General features: G+C 43.4%; 1 protein-coding gene across 1 annotated transcript; it reads left to right on the plus strand.

Annotated features, from left to right (window-relative positions):
• The first annotated feature begins 1,951 nt into the window (after window positions 1–1,951).
• LOC141077994 (uncharacterized) lies at window positions 1,952–25,045 on the plus strand. Its single transcript, XM_073564785.1, has 7 exons — window positions 1,952–1,981; window positions 3,985–4,075; window positions 6,752–13,878; window positions 17,353–17,541; window positions 22,966–23,107; window positions 23,192–23,336; window positions 23,902–25,045. The coding sequence occupies exons 1-3, from the start codon at window positions 1,952–1,954 to the stop codon at window positions 8,524–8,526; spliced, it is 1,896 nt and encodes a 631-aa protein (XP_073420886.1). The 3' UTR covers window positions 8,527–13,878; window positions 17,353–17,541; window positions 22,966–23,107; window positions 23,192–23,336; window positions 23,902–25,045.
• The last annotated feature ends 1,788 nt before the right edge of the window (window positions 25,046–26,833 follow it).

Genomic DNA, 26,833 nt, shown 5'->3' on the forward strand with positions numbered 1-26,833 from the left:
TGCAGCTTCAGGACATGCAGAATCTTCCTTTACAGCTGTTTTAACCCTTTGATGACTGTTCTGCTTTTTAAGCTGATTCATTCTTACTTTCCAAATTCTGCAGTCTACTTTAAGGTGGCCGGGCTTTTTACAGACAAAACATTCACGAGTTTCTCTTAGATTGCTTTTATATTTAGGCAAATCCTGTGTCTTTAATGCTGTTTCTGCTCTGGATTCATTACTGCTGCTTACATGCTGCGTTTTTCTCTTGAATTCATCCAAAAGTTTGCCTTTAACATACTCTAGTGTCAGCTCATCATCTGGCCGTGCATCTAGTGCAGTCACAAGTCTGTCATAACTCTCTGGAAGACCACTTATTAGAAATGCAGCAGCATGAAAATCTTTAATTTCTTCTCCAAAACCCCTGAGATGCGGGGGGCGTGGCTATGCCGTGAGAGGGAGAGGAAGCTGGTGAGGAGAGCTCCGCAGAATCCTGACTGATCCTGGTCCCTAGACCCTTTCCTAACAGCTCACCTGCTGCTGACTGGATCCTCCTTGGACGCTGGGACCCCCTGGGCACTCCATGGCAGGTCGGGAGATGGCTTCTGGGAGCGGGCGACGGAGGAGATAGGGGCGGGCGGCTGGTTCCCCCTTGAGGCGTCGGCCATCTTGGGTGCGCAGCTCAGCTGCTGAGAGCTGCAGCGCCGGCTTCCCACTGCTGCACCGCCGCCGGGCAGAGAAGAAAAACAGCGGACAATCTGGGGGAGTGCACGGTGAGTGCCCTGGAAAAACGGGCCCCGTGTGATATCTCTCTTCTCCTATCCGTTCACTGTGCCGGCTGGCACCATCATTAAGGGAGGCTCTGTGCGCCCTCCCCCACTGCAGCTGCCACTGCGGGACCCCCCCTCCCTCCCCGGGCCATAAAGGTCATCTGGACTGTGCCTGGCTACCGTCCTTGCAATCCTTCAGGCATCCCCCTGTAGCCTGATCTATACTTAACTGTTACCAGCCCGCTGTGATCCCTCTGTGTAGTGGATAATACCTGGATCGCGCGCCTCATTTATTTCATTGGAAGCACTGCAGACAATCATGAGCCGACTTAAAGGGTCGGGAGCGGCGGCGGAAAGATAAAAGGAGTTTGCAAGACCTGACCCCGCTAAAAGTGCGCGGCATAATAGGAGCACATCCTCTCAAGTTCAGTGCAAAAATCGCCATTCTGGGGGTGAGGAGGAGATGGAACAGGAAGAATTGACCCTTAAACAAGCATCTGAGCAGTTGATGCAGGCTATCTCATTGACCAGGACATCCCTGACGGAGAAAATTGAGGATATTTATACGGAGGTGGGGAGACTCCGTCAGGATATGCAGGCCATGAAAGGACGCATTACGGAGGTGGAGACGAGGATGTCCAGGGTGGAAGACACCATTACACCTATGGAGGCTAAATTAACGAAGGTGGCGGGCTCCATAAATGCCTGGAAGCAGAAGGCGGATGATTTAGAAAACAGAACGCGCCGGAATAATATCCGTATTGTTGGGCTGCCTGAGCACTCGGAAGGTCAACATCCTGAGCAATTTCTGGAGGATTGGCTTAAGACCTCCCTGGGGGATGAATTCTCCTCAATGTTCACCGTTGAAAGAGCCCACAGGGTCCCTACAAGACCCCTGCCTCCGGGGGCCCCGCCTCGATCATTCCTGGCACGCCAGCTTAACTGCAAGGACAGAGATACCATTTTGCGTCTTGCACGCCTGAAAAGTCCTATTAAATTCAACAATGCTGTTGTTTCCATCTTTCCGGATTTCTCCGTGGAGCTGCAGAGGCAGCGGGCACAGCTCTTCGAGGTCAAGAAGCAACTGAGAAACAGGAACGTTGTGTATTCGATGATGTATCCGGCCCGGCTCCGAGTTGTCCATGAGGGTTCCTCCGTGTTTTTTGCGGATCCATTGGAGGCAACTGAGTGGATACGGTCCCATGGGGGATTCCCGGCGAAGGAATCCTAATGTGACGGTTGTTACATCAGATTTTCTCAATTAATGGTCTAATTGGAGCTCTCCCGGCGAGTTCCCAAATTCCAGCTATACCGGACGTTGGATTCAGTGATGGTATCCCCTTGTTCATTTTTTGATGGGGGCGTAAGACTGTACGTCTATGTTACTAGGTTCCTGTTTTGCTTTTTCTTTTTCAAAAGTTTTAATTTTTATAGTTGTTTAGATAGAGGCCGCAGCTGACGCCAAATTCTGTTATCTGTGTGGGGTCTATGCACTGGGATCGGGCACCATTATGCATCATATACAGATAGACGGGAATAGGTTCTAAGCTGATTTGTATGACCTGGAATGTAAGAGGCATAAAAACCCCTCAAAAGAAAATTAAGGTGTTCTCACAGATCAGACATTACTGTCCTCACATTGTGGCCTTGGTAGTGACACACCTGACTAGAGAAACAGTTCGGTGGGTACAGAAACCGTGGGTGCAATGGTTCATACATGCTTTTCACACCAGCTACTCAAGGGGAGTTTCTCTGTTAATCCATAAGAATGTTCGGTGGGAGGTCAGGGAGGCCCGGAGAGACCCCGAGGGACGATTTTGTTTGTGCACGCAATGATTAACTCTCAGAAATATGTCATTCTTTGTATTTATAACCCCCCTCTGGCCAATATATCAATCCTTCTGTCCTGTGTCACATCATCAATAAACACCAGTGACCCAGTGCCACTGGCAGCCATGCATGCCCAAGCCATCACACTGCCTCCGCCGTGTTTTTTACAGATGATGTGGTATGCTTTGGATCTTGAGCTGTACCACGCCTTCGCCATACTTTTCTCTTTCCATCATTCTGGTAGAGGTTGATCTTGGTTTCATCTGTCCAAAGAATGTTCTTCCAGAACTGTGCTGGCTTTTTTAGATTTTTTTTTAGCAAAGTCCAGTCTAGCCTTTTTATTTTGGATGCTTATGAGTGGCTTGCACCGTGCAGTGACCCCTCTGTGTTTACTTTCATGCAGTCTTCTCTTTATGGTAGATTTGGATATTGATACGCCTGCCTCCTAGAGAGTGTTGTTCACTTGGTTGGCTGTTGTGAAGGGATTTCTCTTCACCATGGAGATTATTCTGCGATCATCCACCACTGTTGTCTTCCGTGGGCACCCAGGTCTTTTTGCATTGATGAGTTCACCAGTGCTTTCTTTCTTTCTCAGGATGTACCAAACTGTAGATTTTGCCACTCCTAATGTTGTAGCAATTTCTCAGATGGTTTTTTTTCTGTTTTTGCAGCTTAAGGATGGCTTGTTTCACCTGCATGGAGAGCTCCTTTGACGGCATGTTTCCTTAACAGCAAAACCTTCCAAATGCAAGCACCACACCTCAAATCAACTCCAGGCCTTTTATCTGCTTAATTGAGAATGACATAACGAAGGGATTGCCCACACCTGTCCATGAAATAGCCTTGGAGTCAATTGTCCAATTACTTTTGGTCCCTTTAAAAACAGGGTGGCACATGTTAAGGAGCTGAAACTCCTAAACCCTTCATCCAATTTTAATGTGGATACCCTCAAATGAAAGCTGAAAGTCTGAACTTCAACTGCATCTGAATTGTTTTGTTTAAAATTCATTGTGGTAATGTTTAGAACCAAAATTAGAAAAATGTTGTCTCTGTCCAAATATATATGGACCTAACTGTATGATAAGCTTAATAGATCAGGGATAAATCATTTGTGTTTCTCTATCTGTGCAGCATCTACAGCAGGCTGCTTCTCTCATACACAGACACAGCAGGAAAACAGGAAATACAGTCACATGCTCCCCCTGTGTGAGCCTCTGTGAGTTTTTTTTAAGCTTTATAAATAGTTTACAAATTTAGCAACTAAACACTCATAGACATAAATGAGTTTTTGCACCAAACATATTCCAACAACTTGTGTAATGAGAACAGTGGAGATGGCAGGATTAGAGCTGATCATAGATGGGACTTCTCCATCTGTCTGTGACTTTTACAATATTTGTTTCAGGGTGAAGATCTGACCCATATTAATACTACAGAGACATATGTGAGAGATGATGAGCGGTGTAAAGAGGAGATTCCCACATATGACTACCCAGGTGAGTAGTAACCACTGAATGCAGAGAAGTCACAGATTCCTCTCAGTCACCGGCTGTGGCTGCTTTATCGGTGGTGTAGTCCGGCCATATTACCATGATCACCATTTTGCCTCTAGACCACAACATTCTCCTCCACTCAAAACTGTTCAAATGACTTTGGGCATTGAAAGCCCTTTTCTATAGAACTTCCAACCTGGAGGATCCACCTACCCCCTGGGATTAGGAGACGCTAACCGTTACCTGCCCAGATCTGTAAACTATAAAGCCAAATGACAGCGTACGTAGAATGTGCTGACAGGTTAGAAAATCACTTGAAGAAAAATCTTATGATGGGCCTGTAAGAGAAAGTGGAGGGTAATGATGCTGTTGGCTTCCTAGAGTCCTGAGATGTAATTCAGGGCTGAAATCTAATATCCCGAGATCTTGATACAGAGATCTCCATCTGTGCATGCGCTGCCCCCCGGTGGCCATGTTTACAGAGTCCACCGCACAGGACATGTGAGGGCTCTGGCATTTCACGAAATGTTGACAGAGTCCCCCCACAGCGGCGGACACCCCGGGCAGCAGCAATGGTGGCAACCCCGGGCAGCGACAGCAGCAGCACCCCACTCCTGCCTCCTCCAGCAGCGACACTATGACCCCACTTCACCACAGCAATAAGACGCATGGATTATAAGAAGCACCACCATGTTATTAAAAAAAAAATTCCTATTTTTCTCCTCAAAATTTGGGGTGCGTCTTATAATCCGGAATGTATTATAATCCATAAAATACGGTAACATGTTTTTTATTTTAGCTCTTTTTGTACAGGTTCATTTTGTATGGCAGTTTGATGATGGTGGGATCGGCCTGCCTCACTTATGTGAGTCTGCAACTACCTGGTAGCCTTTAAAATAAGGTCTCCATTACCTCTGCCATATGCCTGAGATCTAAATTTAAGACACATCACCTCTGCACTATTATAAAAAGTTCTCTATGAATATCTAATCTTTCTTCTTGAAACTCATCTGACAGAAAATATTGGCCCTTACGATAGTTTAGATTGCCAAGAGCCACCGAGCCCCATACTCTAATTACCCAGAGAGTTTTCACCAGGATAATAGGAAACAAATGGACCTTACAAATTATTTCCCAATGTCTCTTCAATCCAACAATCCCCTATATATGGTTGTACACTACTTTCTGGGCACATGGTAGGGTTAAGAAAGGAAGGAGCGCCATTTAGCTATTCGTACACAGATCTTGATGGAATAGTTTGCAGACACGATGTATTGGGAGCACTGTTAGTGATCACCTGGCAGATGAAAAGATGGCCACCACGAGAAGGCTTGGCTCTATCTACTCTATTTTCCAGATCCCAGTGATTGCCTTGCTCATCATCCTTTAACCCCTCTACATGGATCTGGACTTACACAGAGACCCCTAGGCTTGGGCCATGGTGTTACCTGCTACTCTATGGAGTGAGATGGCAAGAAGAATAGTCAGGTAGTTGGCCATAACCAGGAGGGCAGAGAAAGTAGAAAATCAGAAGACACAAGTGTAGTCAGTAAGCGGGCTGGGATTACACCAGGAAACAAATACACCAGCTGAGCACAGAGGACTGAATCAGAGGAGAACAAGGCTGTATCTGGCAGATTCCGAGAATAGGCTTCAAGCTTTAGGAGGGTTTGGTGCTTTCTAATTGGCTTAAGCAGGTAGCAGATTGCTACCAGATTGCTGGACAGCACACAAACCCATACTGCCAGGCTGGATGAAACTACTGGTCTCAGGCACCCTAATCTTAGCGGCTGGACAGAGCCAGCGCCACCCAGAGCTTCTGGTTTCGATGTCTCTTCTATTACCAGCAACGTCTGCACAATAAATAAGGCGCTGCTTGGTGATGGAACCAAACATCGCAGGAGCAGATTCCAGTGGAGAGGGGACACACCATCTGCAGATGCCCTAATATAACAAAATTACAGGAAACTAAAGCAGTAGAAATCCCCATAAAGTGGCTCCATTATGGAAAATATAACCCTCAGTGAATTATTCTATGGGAGTAGTGACACTTTCCGGAAATTAGCTCGCACTGGATGTTGCAACATGAAAATTGCACATTTGTCATTTTATTATCCAACACATAATGCCCAGATTGTGCTCCAGGAAACACACACCGTAAATTAAGTGGGTTCATCTCACTATAGTAATGCCAAATATATGGATGCTAAATATGGTTTGGGCGCACTACAAGGCTCAGAAGAGAGTGAATATTTGACTTTGGGAGAGCGGATATTGCTGGATTGGTTTATGGAAGCCATGTTGCTTTTCAAGAGCTTTTGAGCCACAAATATTGTGGAAACCTTTTGGTTTTCCTCTGTCAGATGATGGACCTTAGTGGTGTCTTGTGTTTCCGTGAGATGAGTAGAAGTTTTATTGGTATAATTTTCACATATATAACATTGTTGGCTTTTTGTTCCATGTTTGGGAGGCAGAATGAACAAACCATTGAACACCATGATGCGCTGGTTCATGCTATGAGGCTTTCGATTAGACTGTGAACTCTCATTGTCTTGGTGAAAACTTAAATATTTTTAAAAAGCTTGTATTTTTTTATGGACAGCTTAAGTAGAAATGTCCAAAAGTATAAAATTTTAGGATATTTTATTCAAAATTATTAATTGGTTTTATTTTTAGCAGATGACTGTACCTGGAGATCAGAGGGAACGCTGACATCTTCAATTTTTAAATCTGATGATCTTGAGATCTCACAGGATACAATTGAAGTTAATGCCGTTACTCCACATATACCATCATCCCTTCATAGCAAAGATCTGTCATCTGATCCTGTGAAACAGGTCCCATCTTTTGGTTCATTACCAACTACTAAGGAAAATCAAAGTCACAATACAAGCTTTAAAAAATTAATTGATTCTAAAGGAAAGGAGCCATTTTCAGATTCAGAATATGGAAATAGTTTTCTTGAAAAGACTTTTCTTAAACATGAAAAAATTCACATAACAGAGAATAGATTTTCCTGTTCACAATGTGGGAAATGTTGTACAAAGAAATCAGATTTGCTTAAGCACCAAAGAACTCACACAGGGGAGAAACCTTTTTCCTGTTCAGAATGTGGGAAATGTTTTAACCAGAAATCAGATTTGGTTAATCACCATAGAACTCACACAGGGGAGAAGCCTTTTTCCTGTTCAGAATGTGGGAAATGTTTTAACTGGAAATCAGATTTGGTTAGGCACCAAAGAACTCACACAGGGGAGAAACCTTTTTCCTGTTCAGAATGTGGGAAATGTTTTAACCAGAAATCAGATTTGGTTAATCACCATAGAACTCACACAGGGGAGAAGCCTTTTTCCTGTTCAGAATGTGGGAAATGTTTTAACTGGAAATCAGATTTGGTTAGGCACCAAAGAACTCACACAGGGGAGAAACCTTTTTCCTGTTCAGAATGTGGGAAATGTTTTAACTGGAAATCATATTTGTTTAAGCACCAAAGAACTCACACAGGGGAGAAACCTTTTTCCTATTTAGAATGTGGGAAACATTTTGTGAGGAAATCATCTCTTCTTAGTCACCAAAAAACTCACACAGGGGAGAAACCTTTTTCATGTTCAGAATGTGGGAAATGTTTTAACAAGAAATCTAATTTTGTTGCACACCAGAAAACTCACACAGGGGAGAAGCCTTTTTCCTGTTCAGAATGTTGGAAATGTTTTAGCCAGAAATCAGATTTGGTTAAGCACCATAGAACTCACACAGGGGAGAAGCCTTTTTCCTGTTCAGAATGTGGGAAATGTTTTATCCAGAAATCAGATTTGTTTAAGCACCAAAGAACTCACACAAGGGAGAAGCCTTTTTCCTGTTCAGAATGTGGGAAATGTTTTACAAAGAAATCAGATTTGGTTAAGCACCAAATAACTCACACAGGTGAGAAGCCTTTTTCCTGTTCAGAATGTGGGAAATGTATTGCACATAAATCACATATTGTTACTCACCATAGAACTCACACAGGCGAGAAGCCTTTTTCCTGTTTAGAATGTTGGAAATGTTTTACAAAAAACTCAGATTTGGTTAAGCACCAAAGAACTCACACAGGGGAGAAGCCTTTTTCCTGTTCAGAATGCAGGAAATGCTTTACCCAGAAATCAAATTTGATTAAGCACCAAAGAACGCACACAGGAGAGAAGCCTTTTTCCTGTTCAGAATGTGAGAAATGTTTTACAAAGAAATCAGATTTGGTTAAGCACCAAAGAACCCACACAGGGGAGAAGCCTTTTTCCTGTTCAGAATGCGAGAAGTGTTTTAACTGGAAATCAGATTTGTTTAAGCATCAAAGAACTCACGCGGGGGAGAATCCTTTCTCCTCTTCAGAATGTGGGAAATGTTTTGTGAGGAAATCATCTCTTCTTAGTCACCAAAAAACTCACACAGGGGAGAAACCTTTTTCATGTTCTTAATGTGGGAAATGTTTTCTACCGAAATCAACTCTTAATAAACATCAGGGAAGTCATACGGGGAGAAGCTTTTTTCATGTTCAAAATGTTGGAAATATTTTAACTAAAAATTGTATCTTCTTAAAGGTGTTGACCACTACTAGGACAACCCCTTGTCATTCCTCATGATTGGCCATGTTACAATAAAAACATTCATTGTACGAGAATGATCAGTACTAAATATATCTCTTTGATAACTCTCTTCTCGACCCTCTCCAATCCGGTTTCCGCTCTTTACACTCTACTGAAACTGCCCTCACTAAAGTCTCTAGTGATCTACTAACAGCTAAATGAAATGGTCATTACTCCATGCTAATTCTCTTGGATCTCTCTGCAGCATTTGACACTGTGGATCATCAGCTCCTCCTCACTATGCTCCGTTCCATTGGCCTCAAGAACACCGTTCTCTCCTGGTTCTCCTCCTATCTCTCTGACTGCTCCTTTACTGTATCTTTTGCCGGTTCATCCTCCTCTCGCCTTCCCCTTACTGTTGGGGTTCCTCAAGGATCGGTTCTAGGCCCCCTCCTCTTCTCCTTATACACTGCCCCTATTGGTCAAACAATCAGTAGATTTGGTTTCCAGTACCATCTCTATGCTGATGACACCCAATTATATGCTTCTTCTCTTGACATCACGCCCGCCTTTCTAGAAAACACCGGCGATTGTCTAAACGCTGTGTCTTACATCATGTCCTCACTATATCTGAAACTGAACCTGTCAAAGACTGAACTCCTTGTGTTTCCTCCCTCTACTAATGTACCTATACCCGACATTGCCATTTCTGTGTGTGGTTCCACTATTACTCCCCAGCAACATGCTCGCTGTCTTGGTGCCATACTTGACTCCAAGCTTTCCTTTGCCCCCTACATTCGATCACTGGCTCACTCTTGTCATCTGCACCTCAAAAACATTTCTAGAATTCAACCTTTTCTTATTTTTGACTCTGCAAAAACTCTTACTGTTTCTCTTATTCATTCTCGTCTCGACTATTGTAACTCCCTTCTAATCGGTCTCCCTCTTACCAAACTCTCCTCTCTCCAATCTGTCTTGAATGCTGCAGCCAGGATCATATTCCTCACCAATCGTTACACCGATGCCTCTACCTTGTGCCAGTCATTACACTGGCTACCCATTCTCTCCAGAATTCAGTATAAACTTATTACCCTCACCCACAAAGCCCTCCATGGCTCAGCACTACCCTACATCTCCTCCCTTGTTTCAGTATACCACCCTACCCGTGCCCTCCGTTCTGCTGATGACCTGATGTTAGCATCCTCAATAATCAGAACCTCCCACTCCCGTCTCCAAGACTTTACACGTGCTGCGCCAATTCTTTGGAATGCACTTCCCAGGTCAATACGATTAGTCCCCAATCCCCACAATTTTAAGCGTGCCCTGAAAACGCATTTATTCAGACTGGCCTATTGCCTCAACACATTAACCTAATCTATCCCTGTGTGGCACAGCCAAAAGTTTTACCATAACCAGGTTCCCCGCATCATGTTCCCACATGCTTTATGCATCCATTAGCCCTCTGTGTCTGTACTGTTACACACTTAACATTATGGCTGGTCCATTCAATCAGGGCAACTGTTACCACCCACCTTTCGTGTCTACCTTTTTTCTTTTCCTCATAGATTATAAGCTTGCGAGCAGGGCCCTCATTCCTCTTGGTATTTGTAATGGTCTATTTGATTATTGTTATGCTGTAATGTCTATTGTCTGTACAAGTCCCCTCTGAAATGTAAAGTTCTGCGGAATATGTCAGCGATATAGAAATATAATTTATTATTATTATAAATACATTGAACAGCCATGTCGGACTGAGCTGCCATCTTAGAAAAACTTTCACTAACTAACTTTGCAGCTAGTGAGATGACCTTATGGGAGCTCTAGCCAGAATGGAGACATAAAATGACATCAGAGCCATTAGCAGGTATGGTTGGCATACACAAAGGTTAATAGGAGTAGCTGCAGGGCATCGTGAGAGTAAATAATGGTGTCATATGGTAGTAAGTAGGGATGAGCGACTTTGCCTTTTTTCGGGTAGAGTCAGGTTTCATGAAACCCGACTTTCTCAAAAGTCGGGTCGAACGAAATCGGCCGATTATTGCAAAAAGTCGAAGGCCGACTGAAACACGAAACCCAATGCAAGTCAATGGGGAACCAAGGTCGGCAGGGAGTGGAGGACAGGAAACACACCTACAGTGCCCATTTTAATGCCAAAAACATCAATTCTTATTACTTAAGCTTGTCAACCTTAATTTACTTTATAATAATAGTTAGGCATTGAACACTGGGGGTTATTTGGCTAAAGTTGTGTGGGGGGGGTAGGGCTGGCTCCAGATTTTCATGGGCCCAGGGCCAAAGAGTGTCAATTGGCTCCTTTAACACATGCCACAATTCATGATCCTCTAATATGGCAGAGAAATAGCGGTATAGTACAATGAAAAATACTTCACTTCTTACATCTCATGACTGATATCCATTTTAAATTCTCCAATAGCTCCAAAAACGGACAGTATATAACTCCGTACAGTATTATGTCCACCGCATAGTGCGCTGTACAGAGTAATGAGGCCCATATATTTCTCCATACAGAATCATTGGTCCCATATAATGTTTGAAACAGTATATGATGAGCTCCACATAATGCTACAGTATATGATGGGCCCCATGGATGAAGCTCCACTGTGTTATGGGCCCAAATAATGCTCCATATATAATGGGCCCCATTTCTAATGCTCCAGTGCATAATGGGCCCTGTAAATGCTGCTCCAGTGTCTGATGTCCACCTTTGGAATGCTCCAGTGTATGGTGGGCCCCATCTATCATTCTCCAGCGTATAGTGCTCCCCAAAAATAGCTGTTCCAACATTGAAAACAATTAAATAAGTCTCCTCGCTAGGGAATCCCTGTACTAGTCTGGACTCCTCGTCGTCCCCATTTTCCATCTCACTGCACTTGGACTGTTTAGGCAGAGGGCGTACAGACGTGATGTCATCGCGCTCTCTGACCAGAATGTCACTGTCAGGAAACGCGGAAGACGTCACCGCAGTGGAGCAGGGAGAGGTAAGTATTTCAACTTTGCAAGTGCTGTGATCCTGAGCAAGCAGGGGGGGCCCATTCATTGGCGACGGCACTGGCGCAGGGCCCCTCATAGTACGCCGGTGTGTCTGACGGCGGGTGTGCAACCCCACCGTCAGAGACACTTGATTCTACTATGAGGGACCTTGTGCCAGTGCCATTGCCAAAGAGTGTTCCCACCCACCTGTCCAGGGCAACGGCACTCGCACGGGTGCATGTGCCAGGTGGTGACCCCGACCGTGTGGGAGGAGGCAGCCCAGTTAGGGAGGTGGAAAAATTGGCATATGTTGATGTTGGACATTCAGCAGCTGCAAATGGAGTAATTGGAGAAGTCCGCAGAAGAGGAGGACAAAAGCAAGCCATTTTTCTGGCAGGGGAAGGTGGGTCAAAATCCTTTGAAACCCATGCATGGTTCATTTTAATGAAGGTTAGATCATCAACATTTTGGGTCGACAGACGGGTCCTTTTTTCTGTCGGGATTGATCCAGCAGCACTGAAGACTCGCTCAGATAACACACTAGCAGCAGGGCAAGCGAGCTCCTGTAAGGCATATTGTGCCAATTCAGGCCAGGTGTCAAGTTTACTGGCCCAATAGTCAAAGGGGAATGACCGGTGAGGGAGAACATCGATATGGGAGGAGAAGTAGTTTGTTACCATAGTTGACAACTGCTGTCTCCTGTCACTTTCCATCGATGCTGTATTACCAGTCGTGTGAGCAGTACTTGAAAAATCAGTCCACAACATGGTCATTAAACCCCTGTGTCCAACGCCACTTCGGCTGTGTGCACCACGAACACCTCTTCCATGTTGCCCCCTACGGCTCGTTGGAAAAACATCACCGCCGCTGTGTGCTGGGAATGCCTCAAACAAACGGTTTACCATAGTTGCTTGTTTTTTAGCCATTATTAGCTCTAGGTTCTCCTGTGGCATGATGTTTTGGAATTTGCCTTTATAGCATGGATCCAGGATGCTGGGCAACCAGTAGTCGTCATCGTTCATCATTTTGGCAATGCGGAGGTCCCTTTTTAGGATCTGCGAGGCATAATCAGACATGTGGGCCAATGTTCCAGGTGTCAATGATGCACTGCGATTGCTGGGAGGAGGAGCACTTTCTGGCAAATCAACATCCCTCCAGTCACGCACAAACCCTGTACCTGACCTTGCCACGCCAACATTTTCTCTTGTCCCCTGAAAAGCATCCTCCTGCCCAAAATAATCATCCCCATCATCCTCCTCCTCTTCCTCTTCTTCCTCCACCTTGCCCACGAGACTTCCCTGACCAGACAATGGCTGACTGTTGTAAAATATCAGTATTTCTATAATAAAAAAATATATTGACTACGTAGCGTATGCAGAGTCTAGTCCTGCTAACAAGCTCTGTTTAGCTTAGAGAGTGACTGAGCTATTCTGAGTTCTTTTGCTCATACATTTGTTCCTGCGTGTCAGACGTATAGGTCACTTGTTAGAATTGTCAATATGTGACTATTTAGAGGTTATGTATGGTTCTAAAGATTGCAGGTTTTAGGTTTAAGTTACTCTGGCTAAGGTAAATGCATTAATAACTATATGCATATTGTAAAATAACTAGGGTTCACTTAATATGGAAGAAGTTATGAACATAGAGGAAAGCCACCATATGTGGTTGTAGTTTAAAGGTCAAAATAGTATATAAGCCGACCTAACTCTTGTTCAGTCAGATCTCATATCCCTTGAGATTCTCGAACACACACACAGAACAGCTGCTCAAGACCATATGTAAGAACCAAAATGCTTCTTTTTCTTCTTTTAAAGTAACATTTATATTTTGTGTGCTATGAACTTACTTTTCTTCATTTTTGTAATAATTTTTTGAATGAACAATTAAACAAGATTTATTTTATCCACAATTCAACATTGCTTTTCATTTTTATCCTCACCGAGCTCTTACTCAAAAGTGAGAATGGGAGTTATATTTTTCTTCATTTTGGCGAGCCTTGGCCAGGCTGACCTTTTGTGCTAACTTTGGCTGGCATTCCATCATCGGTTGTACAAGGGGGAGAACTAGAACTCTGCTAAAAACACCTATTGTACAAGCCTCCTCAGGAATTCCACTATTTCACGGCACAAGGATCAGACTGAACCTAAAGTAGACGAGTGAGGATCGTACAGAGCTGCAAGCATCCCATCCAGACGGAGATCTGAGGATTGCATAAGGACACAGAGGACCATCCATTGGATCAAAGCTCCATAGGTGAGAAAATGGATTTTATACATGATTATTTTAAGAAAAGTAACATAGAGTTTAAGTTTGATCATAGTTATACAGACGCACAATTATGGTCTAGTTTGTATAATCAATGTGAAGCAGAAAATGTTAAAATTGACAAGCGTTTTTTCCCAGTAAGGAAATTACAAAGAAAGCTTCAAAATGTCATGCAGCTGGTCCACGTGTATAATAGCCTAGTCTTTGAGAAAACTGAACCCAACACTTATAAAACATGCATTGTCACACAGGAAACTGATCACACTGACACACCAGGTGACACACAAGAGTCTGACGAGGATTATTTTGATTGTCCAAATTGTTTGATATTGTCAGAACACATAGAACAATTGGAGGATCAGATTGATACCAGGACAGAGTTATTGTCCAAATTACGACAAGATATAAAAAAGATTTCAGTTAACACAAGATCAACAGGTAAACAGGAGGACAGTGCTGCTGCCTCATCATTTGTACCAGACACACAAGATCCAGATGCTTCAGTAGAGGAATTAGAGGCAGTAGAATTACAACGGAAAAAATTACATGACAGAGCAGCACGCATTAATCTGAAAATACACGATCAGCTAATGAAAATTGTAAAAGACATTCCAAATTACAACGATAAGATGGACGCCTTTTATAATGCAGACATTTTTTAATCAAACACAGACAAATTCAATCTTAATGATGAGCAAAAGAATAAGATATTCAAAGTATGGCTACCTTCACATATGGGAAAAAGATTACTGACCACACCCAGACTAAATGATGATCATGAAATGACACATAGTACAAAAGAAGACAGACTTAGACAATTGGTATTGTTTACAACTGGAGAAGACATGCCTACAGTTGATATTTTAGGGAATTTACAAACAAATATTTCCAATGATCCATTCTCTTTTTTGGTAAAATTTGAACAGGCCTACCGAATGGTAATGGATCTCGGGCCTCACGAAGAGCCGGCATCCATGATCAAATTTTTTGTAAAAAAGTTCAAGTACTTGGATCCTGCCTCAGTGCAATTGGCTAACACTCAGCCATCATTGCAAGAAGCAACAGTTTTTATAGACAGAATAAGGAGATCCATGAAACAAAACCAGGTCAAGGCTAAAATAGCTGTAGTTCATGAGAAAGAAGCCAGTCAGCTGAAACCTAGATCCACAGTATTCTCCAAGAACAGGGATCACATTGAGCATAGAGGTAAAAATACTACACAAAGGAACAATATCCATTGTTATTTTTGTGGTATACCTGGACATTTGAAGTGGCAGTGCAGGAAATTTTTCAGAACAGAATCAGAGATAGGTACACAAGGAACAGGTAAGCTTGGAAAGGAAAACGGACTCATGCCAAAATCATACACCACACCTTCCGCACCTCCATTACAATCTTCTGCACCTGCTCATACTGCCAACAGACAAACACAGTCACCATATGCACCATTAATCAGACAGATCAGAGAGATGACAGTGAAGGAAACAGAGTCAAGGGATAGAATTCCAAGGTCTTTTAAGAGGGACACTGGTCTTCTCCCATCTCCTTCATCTTTCTGACAATCACAGACTATTCCTGTACCACATCCATTGGAATTTGTGACTTGAGTTACATTGGATGACTGTGGAAGACCATTTAACAAAGGAAGTTTAGCAGGACAGAATGTTGTATTCCTCATTGACACAGGAGCTCAGTTAAGTGTTACTAATCTTGATTTGAAGCTAAACCCAGATTCACCAGTTTGTACAATCGTCGGTTTTAGTGGAAAGGGTGGAACTAAAGCAACCTTAGTTCCCAATGTGATTTTGGAAATACCTAGTTCTTTCAAAACAGAAATTGACATTTGGTATTGTCGTGATTCTGAAAATATACTTGGCACAGATTTTATGCAGAAATTCAGATGGGTAGTTGATCTAGGAAATCAAGTGATCTGGAAAGATTCCAATGGTTGTAAACCGGTAGTCATTGACCCTAATGATTATAGCCATGGTGGAAGTATTTGCTTAAATGATGTGGTGTCATCAGACCATTTGTGGCCTGAAACTGATGGTGATGAGGTATTGACAGAAATTGTACAGCTTTTTCCTTCTCTTTGGGCTCAGTTCAGGAATGAGGTGGGTACAATGAAAATGTGGTGGTAAATGTGGAAGGATGAGATCCTCCACCACAGCGTCAGTATAAATTGCCTCCAGAATCAATTGATGCAGACTGAGGTCAGATTTTTAGGAGTGTTGTTGAGTCCAGGAAAAAGGCAGCCACTGCAGGAAAGGATTGAGGCAATTGCTTCCCTACCAATTCCGACATCACACAAGGCATTGAGACATTTCTTAGGTCTTATGAACTATTCATGGGATTTCATTGAGAATTTTGCAGACAAGGCCAGACCTTTATATGATCTTTTGAAAGGTGAAAACAGTGATTACTTTGGTCCTTGGGGTGATGAACAGCAAACCTCATTTGAACAATTAAAAATTAATTTACAAAATGCACCTGCTTTGTCCACAGTAGATCCTTCGGCTCCATTTGCTTTGCAAGTGCACACATCAGAGGCATCAGTGTCTGCTGTGCTGTTACAGTTGCAGGGAGAAGAGTGGAGAATTTTGGGCTATTTTTCTAAGCTTCTCTCACCTGTTGAAAGAAGTTTTGAGACCTGTGCAAGACACCTGGTAGGTGTGTACTTTACAGTCAATTTCTATTCAGATGGGCACTATTATTCAGGATATGCCATTTTTTATCCCAAAAGAGGACAGGTTGTGAAGCACAAATTACCGAGTCATTTTTCAGCTCAAAGAGCAGAGCTAGAAGCAGTAAAAATGGTACTACAGCTGAATGAAGCAGATGATCAGTGTCCCATTGCGATCTACAGTGATAGCTCTTATGTTGTTAGATCACTGACAGATTACTTGTCAGTTTGGGAAAAAAGAGGTTATGTAGATTCATCTAATAAGACTCTTGTTCACAGTGACACACTGAAGACAATTTTCAGGATAGCATCAAAAAACCCTAATGGTTTTGCTATTGTCAAGGTTCCGGCCCATAAAACATCTGATTATGAATTATCTGTTGGAAATGCAACCGCAGATATGCTAGCCAAAGAGGCAGCCCTGACAGGAGAAGAGGTGTTTGAACCTGAACCTCTCGAGGTTTCAGCAGTTCAAAGAACAGACACGCATATCCCTTCTTTTGCGGAAGAACAAGAAAAAGACTCATCTCTTGTTGCTTCCCGGGTTGATCCAAAACCTCCCTTTGTTTGTGAAAACGGGGTTTTGTGTCATGACTTAAACGGGGAGTTGCGTCCTGTTGTCCCAAGACATCTACTGGTTGAGTTCACAAAATATAATCATGAAAGTTTGGGTCATTTGGGCCAACAGAAATTGTTGTGTTTGAAACTGTTCAACTGTAAAGCGCTGCGGAATATGTTGGCGCTATATAAATAAAGATTATTATTATTATTATTATTAGGCATTCTCAGAGAGAAATTTTACTGGGAAAAGATGGAAGAGACAGTGCAAAGTATTGTTCAATCATGTCTCATTTGTGCCCAAATTAATCCAAGACCAAAAGGACAGAAACCACCACTACTCTGAATCGCACCTGCAGATGGTCCATGGTCTACGTTACAAATCGACTACATTGGACCGTTACCATCAGGTAAAAATGGTCTCAGGTATGCATTGGTTGTAGTAGATGTTTTTTCTAAGTGGGTTGAAATTTTACCTGTCAGGAAAGATGATGCTTTGTCTACAGCTAGAGCATTAGTGAATCATGTCTTTTGCACTTGGGGGATCCCAAGAATGATCACCTCCGATCGAGGAAGTCACTTTACAGGAAAAATCATGCAAGCCGTTTGTGCTATTCTAGGGGTACGACAACAGTTTCATGTACCCTACCATCCACAGTCTGCTGGTATTGTGGAAAGGATGAATAGAACAATAAAATCCAGAATTGCCAAGATGTTATTGGACAAAGGAAATACTTGGGTTGATGCAGTACCTTTTGTACTGTTGAGTGTAAGGGTATGTTCACACGATCCGTTTTTTTTGCGTTTCCGCGGCGTTATTTCACGCGCGTTTCTGCCGCAAAATCACTAAAAATAAGCATCCCATGCAAGCCTTTGGGATTCCGCTCTGCTGTGCTAATGCTGCGTTTTTTTCCGCGGCGGAATCTTACCGCGGAAAAAACCACAGCATGCTCATTAATTTTGCGGATCAGCGGCAATTCCGGCTCCATAGGGTTGTATGGGATCGCATGTAAACCGCATTTTTTAATACATTCGGCATATTTCTCACGGTAAATACCGCATGCGGCCAGGAAATGACATGTAGCCCTTCCCATCATGCCCCATCATGCCATGCAAGGACCATCCCATACAGGAAGAAGGACATCCCAATCCTTTCCTTCTTCCTGTATCATGGCTGGTGCTACAGGCATGGAGTGGTAGACAGGATGGAGCTAGATGTCCCCTTCATGATAAGCGTGGTGAGTGTGTGTGCGTGGTGTCTGTGTGTGGTGTATATGGCGTGGATGTGGTGTATGGGGCGTCTGTGTCTACTGCTGCTATCTGGCATAGGCCGATAGGACTACTAGGCCCATCGGCCTATGTCTGTTCCCATACAGTAGTGCCAGCAGGCTCAGTGCGATGGGAGCAGTATTCCCATTGAGCTGTTCCTGCTGTGAATAAAAAAATTTTTTTTTTGCCCCATTCCCCCCGCCAATATGAGTTTTGGGCCCCCACTAAAATGTGCCTTTTTAATTCCCGCTTCCCCCCCTCTTCCACATATATCACTTTTTCCCCCAACAGCCTTTCCTTAAAATTTCCTTTTTTTTTTTTTTTCTTTTAAGTGTCCAATAATTTTTTTTCATTGGTGGCCAGTGGTTACCTGTGGAAAAAAATAATAATTACTTGTCCCCGACGTCGCCACCTAAAAAAAATTAAAATAAAAAACCCGTACTCACCTATTCTGCTAATTCCCCGAAGACCATGCTCAACCTAAATAAAAATATAAAAAAACAAACCACAAAAAATACCTACCCTCCGCAGAATCCCATAAAAATGAGTGTCCCACGAAGATCTAAAGTTTAGAGCAGCCACATAACATGTGGCCGCTCTAAACTCCCGACGCCGCTACAATGAATGGGGCCGTAAAGCTCCCCAGTTCATTGTTTACCGACTTCACCCGAAGTCAGCTCGCGCTACGCGGGTGGTCCGGTCTGCGCATGCGCGGACTAACATGTTGTCCTGAGATGAACTCAGGAGCGTGGGAAAATTTCTCACACTCCTGTGCAGATCTCAGATCAGCAATGGAGGTGGATTTTTTTTTTTTTAAACCCTTCAAATCTTGGATTGGGCGTTCAATAAAACATGGTCAAAAACAAGTTGTATTTATTTAAATAAAAACATTTCAAAATAATGTCTGTTTATTTTTTTAACCCTTTCAAGATATATGGTTAACAATGGATCGGCGGCTGATTGACGCCTATCTGTTATTAACCCGGCTTAATGTCACATTCCAATTGCAATGTGACATTAACTCCTTATTACCCCATATGCCATTGCACGATGGCTGTGGGATGAGAGAGGGTTAAGTTCCATAAAAGGCGCATCTCACAGATGTGCCATTTATGGGGTGTCTGGGGGCAGATTTTTTTAGCTGGGGAGGGGCCAAAAAAAATGGTCCCTTATTAGGCTATATAAATCTGCTGTCACTCACCTGCTTTCCCTCTCTGGTGGAAAAAATTGCGCGGGAGCCCACGCCATTTTTTTTCCAGATTATTTACAGAAATTGACACCCAAACTTCTAAATAAAAAAAATAAAAACGAATAATATATAAAACTAGCTGAAGAGCCCGGCGCTGCCTGGGCATAGTAACTAACTGTGGTTAGTTATAGCAAATTATAATTATCCTCCATCCCATAGTCCCGTGCCCATATACCCATCATACATATCCACGATCCCATAGGCCCGTGCCCATATACCCATCATACATATCCTCCATCCCATAGTCCCATGCCCATATACCCATCATACATATCCACGATCCCATAGGCCCGTGCCCATATACCCATCATACATATCCTCCATCCCATAGTCGAGTGCCCATATACCCATCACACATCTTCCATCCCATAGTCCCATGCCCATATAACCATCATACATATTCTTCATCCCATAGTCCCATGCCCATATACCCATCATACATATTCGCCATCCCATAGTCGAGTGCCCATATACCCATCACACATCCTTCATCTCATAGTCCCATGCCCATATATCCATCATACATATCCTCCATCCCATAGTCCCGTGTCCATATACCCATAATACATATCCTCCATCCCATAGTCCCGTGCCCATATACATATCCACCATCCCATAGTCCCGTGCCCATATACCCATCATACACATCCTCCATCCCATAGTCCCGTGTCCATATACCCATCACACATCCTCCATCCCATAGTCCCATGCCCATATACCCATCATACATATCCGACATCCCATAGTCCCATGCCCATATACCCGTCATACATATCCTCCATCCCATAGTCCAGTGCCCATATACCCATCACACACCCTCCATCCCATAGTCCCGTGCCCATATACCCATCATACATATCCTCCATCCCATAGTCCAGTGCCCATATAACCATCATACATATCCGCCATCCCATAGTCCAGTGCCCATATACCCATCACACATCCTCCATCCCATAGTCCCGTGTCCATATAACCATCATACATATCCTCCATCCCATAGTCCCATGACCATATACCCATCACACATCCTCCATCCCATAGTCCCATGCCCATATACCCATCATACATATCCTCCATCCCATAGTCCAGTGCCCATATACCCATCATACATATCCTCCATCCCATAGTCCCGTGCCCATATACCCATCATACATATCCGCCATCCCATAGTCCCATGCCCATATACCCATCATACATATCCTCCATCCCATAGTCCAGTGCCCATATAACCATCATACATATCCTCCATCCCATAGTCCAGTGCCCATATACCCATCACACATCCTCCATCCCATAGTCCCGTGCCCATATAACCATCATACATATCCTCCATCCCATAGTCCCATGACCATATACCCATCACACATCCTCCATCCCATAGTCCCATGCCCATATACCCATCATACATATCCTCCATCCCATAGTCCAGTGCCCATATACCCATCATACATATCCTCCATCCCATAGTCCCGTGCCCATATACCCATCATACATATCCGCCATCCCATAGTCCCATGCCCATATATCCATCATACATATCCTCCATCCCATAGTCCTGTGCCCATGTAACCATCATACATATCCGCCATCCCATAGTCCCATGCCCATATACCCATCATACATATCCTCCATCCCATAGTCCAGTGCCCATATACCCATCATACATATTCTCCATCCCATAGTCCCATGCCCATATACCCATCATACATATCCTCCATCCCATAGTCCCATGCCCATATAACCATCATACATATCCGCCATCCCATAGTCCCATGCCCATATACCCATCATACATATCCGCCATCCCATAGTCCTGTGCCCATATAACCATCATACATATCCGCCATCCCATAGTCCCATGCCCATATACCCATCATACATATCCTCCATCCCATAGTACCATCCCCATATACCCATCATACATATCCACCATCCCATAGTCCCGTGCCCATATACCCATCATACATATCCACCATCCCACAGTCCCATGCCCATATACCCATTACACATCCTCCATCCCATAGTCCCGTGCCCATATACCCATTACACATCCTCCATCCCATAGTACCATCCCCATATACCCATCATACATATCCTCCATCCCATAGTACCATCCCCATATACCCATCATACATATCCACCATCCCATAGTCCCATGCCCATATACCCATCACACATCCTCCATCCCATAGTACCATCCCCATATACCCATCATACATATCCTCCATCCCATAGTACCATCCCCATATACCCATCATACATATCCGCCATCCCATAGTCCCATGCCCATATACCCATCATACATATCCACCATCCCATAGTCCCATGCCCATATACCCATCATACATATCCTCCATCCCATAGTCCCATGCCCATATACCCATCACACATCCTCCATCCTATAGTCCCGTGCCCATATACCCATCATACATATCCGCCATCTCATAGTCCCGTGCCCATATACCCATCACACATCCTCCATCCCATAGTCCCGTGTCCATATACATATCCGCCATCCCATAGTCCTGTATTATTTTTCCTCCATGTGACCTGTGATAAACAAAACAAATGCGCCTTTATGCGCCAAATACACGCAGTAGCATGGATGGCCATGTGTACTTCTGCTTTTGAAATAGCATGCATGAACATGGCTATAGAATGGCATAAACTCATGCATCTAGAACCCAAAATGGAAGAGCGTATGCAGCATTATTATATATTCTATTGCGCATGAACCCCAGCGATACAAGGCGCTAGTGTGAAAATAGCCTTAGGCATGTGCATAGGGTTATGTATATTGTTAGGCCTATTATAATGTTGATGGTTATGTTTAGGACTAGGAATTGGGGTGGTGTTAGGGAAAGCGTAGGCCAAGGTTTACCCTTGGCGTATGCCTTGTTAGGCCAGGGGACATGAAGAGGGTGTGGGGTTTGGCATTGTGTTAGGCCTAGGTTCATGTCGAGGACGGTTGGTTATAATGTGAGGAAAAAGGGATAGCCCAAGGCTTCACGTATAGTGACATAAGATGAGAATTGAAACATGCTTCTTGCTCTGAATCCCAGCTCATTTGCGTTCAAATGGTTACACGTGGTTCGAGTGGTGACGGACATTATGTTGAAAGAGCCGTATAGGGTTGCTTTTGGTTTTTTGGGTGAAGGTCTAGCAGGATTCAAACATATCGACATTGGTTTGGTGTGTGAGTTTCAGTGTGGATATATCTCTACATGTGTTGACCAAATTATAGAGACAAAACAGACTTTTTGTTTTTAAATTCTTTTTAAATAACAGTTATTAACATGGATTATTCATTTTTTAGATAGAGAAACATCCTGAAGTGTGGGACCGTGCCAGTGCGGCATACAAGGGATCCTACAATAAAAGGGATGCTTGGCCAGCAATTGTCACCGAAATATATCCGCGGTGGCCGGACCTTCCAAGAGCGGGACAAAAACAGATTAGTAAGTTTGTGTTATGAGTTCTATTTAAAATTTGGCCTGTAATTTGTGAAAACACATTAATGTTTTTCTTTGATTTTATTGCAGTGGATGATGTGAAAAATCGATGGCGCTCAATAACGGACAGGCTGGTCAAGTCAATGAAGACACCAAGTGGAAGTTCACCTCCTAGAAAGAAGGTTCCATATGCTGATCAGCTGCAGTTCATTTTAACCAGCAGGAATGTGCAGAGGTAATTAGCGCTTTGATTACTGGGGTAGTGTCTGGCTAACGTCACGATAATTGGATGACGACTGGACATTGTTTGATATTCGGGATAGTATGCTGTTATGTTTGTGAGATGTGATGATGTTTAATAATTTTATTATTAAGCATATTGCATATCAATATTAATTCTGGATCCACATATAACGCAACATACACTTCAAGAGGTGAACATAACATGCTCCATACCAAAAATAGGCCATATATTTCAGCACAAAGTTTAAAAATGGCCCCATAAGATGGTAAAGATAATAATATGCCCCATGTAATGATCCTTGTTATGGCTCCATAACATGCTCCATAGATTATTCCCCAATATGCTAGGCCATAGACTATGTCCCCATATGCTGCAAACTATGTTAGATCACTTTTTTATAAGCCGAGAGGTGGACTTTAAGCTCAAAAAAATTTCCATAAAATCTCATGTCATACCCGAGTTCAGCTTTTTACATATTATATATATTTTATTTTTACCTAGTTATAAACTTTGACTTTTTAGTTTTGGTATAATTTTGTGTTTCTTCCTTCAACAGAATGGATGGAAATATAAGTTCCGGCCCGTCAACAGCCCCTGGACAGAAAAGCCCGGAAACTGGTCTGGCCGAGGAGGTCCAGGACTTTGACATGTCTTCCTCTCCAGCTCCTCAGGATGACAGGCCCTCTTCAGTGATATCCTCCATGGCAGCTGAAGCAGCTGGTTGTGATTCTTTATTGGACACCAGTGTGTCCTCTGACGGGACTTTGGCGTCTGCTGCTCCTGCACCTGTCACTACCAGTAGCTCAGCTGGTGGTGTGTCAAGGCGCACTTGGATGTGGGCAGGTTCTGGCCGTTCCGTGGCATCGACTAGGGCGGCAACAAAAAAAGGGACAACAACTGAGACTGAGTGCAATTGAACTCACTAGCCGAACCCTCAGTCTTATTGATAATGTAAGACATCAGGATGACATAGACACTTTTGGTTTAAACATAGCCAGCCGCCTGAGGTCCATGCCACGGGACTGACGGAATCTTATAATGTCTGCTGTAAATGTACTTATAATGTCTGTTGACACACCATCAAATCTACCACCGGCAAATGACATAATCAGTGGGATTATGAACCTTTTTAATCCCCGCTGTGTGCCTCCACCACCACCTGCATCAACTGCTTCGCAGCGGTTTGGTCAGGTGCCATCCTTACGTCCTGACCATCCTGATTCATTTGTTTTTGGCCACCAAAATTCATCACAAAGTAGTGGTCAACATGGAAACTCTCCAATGAGTCAGGTGTTGTCTCAAAACTTATATCCATCGTATAGCTATGATCCAGACTATCATCAATTTTGAGGTTTGGTTAATCACCGACCAAGTTGTCTGGTCAAAAAAACCCCGTTGCCACCAGACAACTTGCCTGTCCTGTTGACAGGATAAAATTTATTCCGACAATGTTTGTCGTTCATTTTAAGTATGTTTCATACAGTGTTTTTATATGTGCTTTCGACACTTTAGATACCAGCCAAGTTGTCTGGTCAAAAAACCTCCGTAGCCACCAGACACCTTGCCTGTCCTGTTGACAGGGTAAAATTTATTCCGACAATGTTTGTCGTTCTGTTGAAGTATGTTTCATACAGTGTTTTTATATGTGTTTTTCACAATTTAGATACTGTTTATATAAAAAAAAACAGTTTCAAGACTCAGTGTGTGTGTGAATATTTTTTGGTGCCAAAGACTAAACACACTGTAATCAATGTACAAAACAGAAACAGATAAACACTGCTCACTACACGCTGCCTCTTCACCACTATTGGAGCTCCCAGCTCAACCAACCAATGTGCTGCTGTGACACCCCAAACAACTGCCTCCTTTGTGTACTGTAGTGATATTTGGTATGTTACCTTTTGGAAAGTAGCGCACCATGGGCTATATGTTAAAAGTTTTAACAAATAATAGTAGATATGTTGTGAAAATTGAGTGTAGTGGGTAATGGTGGTGTGTAAAGAATAGATGTTCGCAGAGACCCGATTTATTGTTGACCAGCCAAAAAATTTATTAATTTTTAGCATTTTGTCCAAAAGTTTTTATCAGCACGCTACTTGCTTGCTTGGGATTACTTATCATTTCTTCTCAGCTGTTCAGGCTGCTCAACACTGACACTGGAGTATTGCCAGTGCACGGCACCTTCAGGACTCATGAAGTAGTCAGTGAATGTTTCTCGCACACGCACACCCGAGTTTGAAAGCCTTCCCTGACCCGAGGTTTCAACTGCAACTAATTCAGACAGCTGTGACTCCTCATCTACCTCTTTTCTGTATTCTCGAAAGTAGTTGTGGAGTACACAGCACGCATTAATTACAGTGTCAACAGTGTCAGTCTCTAACTGGATGGCAGTGTGAAAGATCCGCCACTGACTACACAGGATCCCAAAGGTGCATTCCACATATCTTCGTGCACGGCTCAGCCGATAATTAAAAATCCTCCGCCGGTCATCCAGTGTCCTTCGTGGGTATGGGCGCAGCAGGTTGATCTTTAAGGGAAACGCCTCATCCGATACCATCACAAAGGGCACTGGAAGTGTGGAACCCGGCAAAGGTCTTGGGGGTGGAAGCGTTCCGCCACCTTGAAGAATTTGCATTCCGATCTGAGATGATCGCAACACCCGAGAATCCCCAGTACTACCATAGGCACCAACGTCGATGACAACAAATTTGTAATGTGCATCAGCCACCGCCATCAGAACCACTGAGAAATACTTCTAATAATTAAAGAAGCGTGATCCTGATCGTGGTGGCTTCAGCACTCTCACATGTTTTCTGTCAACTGCACCTATGCAGTTTGGGAAATTGGCCACAGACTGAAAGCCAGCTGCGACCTGCAGCCAAGTCTCCTCGGTCGGCGATGGCATGACGATGGGCTGCAACTTCTGCCAGATGACGGCACATGTACACCTCACAATTTGAGAGATGGTGGATTTACCAACCCTAAATTGTAGGTGCAGTGATGTGTAGCTCTCTCCTGTGGCCAAAAACCTGTAAAAAAAGGAAAGGAAAATGTAAGTAAAGCATCGAAATACAAATAAAGGATAATATGCATGCAGGACGTTATTGGAATGGCCTTTTTGCTTTGTATCACTTCTACCTGTCCTTTACCCGTGGAAGTGAGTTTAATCGAGTAGAAACACCCGTTGTCCAGCACCTCCCTCCCCTAGCATTCCTCTAACGTCCTGCATGTCTACATATGTATTGATGAAATACATGTAAAATAAAGACACTCTATTTTTCCCCTGTAGTGTGTAGTGCTGTTTTTATTTTTTTGCCACTTTGAAACCTTCCTTGGTTTGGATGCAAGCACCTCGATGTTTTAACCGAAAAGTAGACGGCAATACTTCAGATACATTGCCATGTCTGAATTTTTTTTTTAATTTTTTGTTTTGGGAAAATCTTTTGCGTTCATCTGCTTGATGTTTGATGGGATCTTTAGAGGGGTTA

Source organism: Dendrobates tinctorius, unplaced genomic scaffold, assembly GCF_039654945.1.
Source record: "Dendrobates tinctorius isolate UK_male_01 unplaced genomic scaffold, ASM3965494v1 ptg000489l, whole genome shotgun sequence".
NCBI classification, from domain to species: Eukaryota; Metazoa; Chordata; class Amphibia; order Anura; family Dendrobatidae; genus Dendrobates; species Dendrobates tinctorius.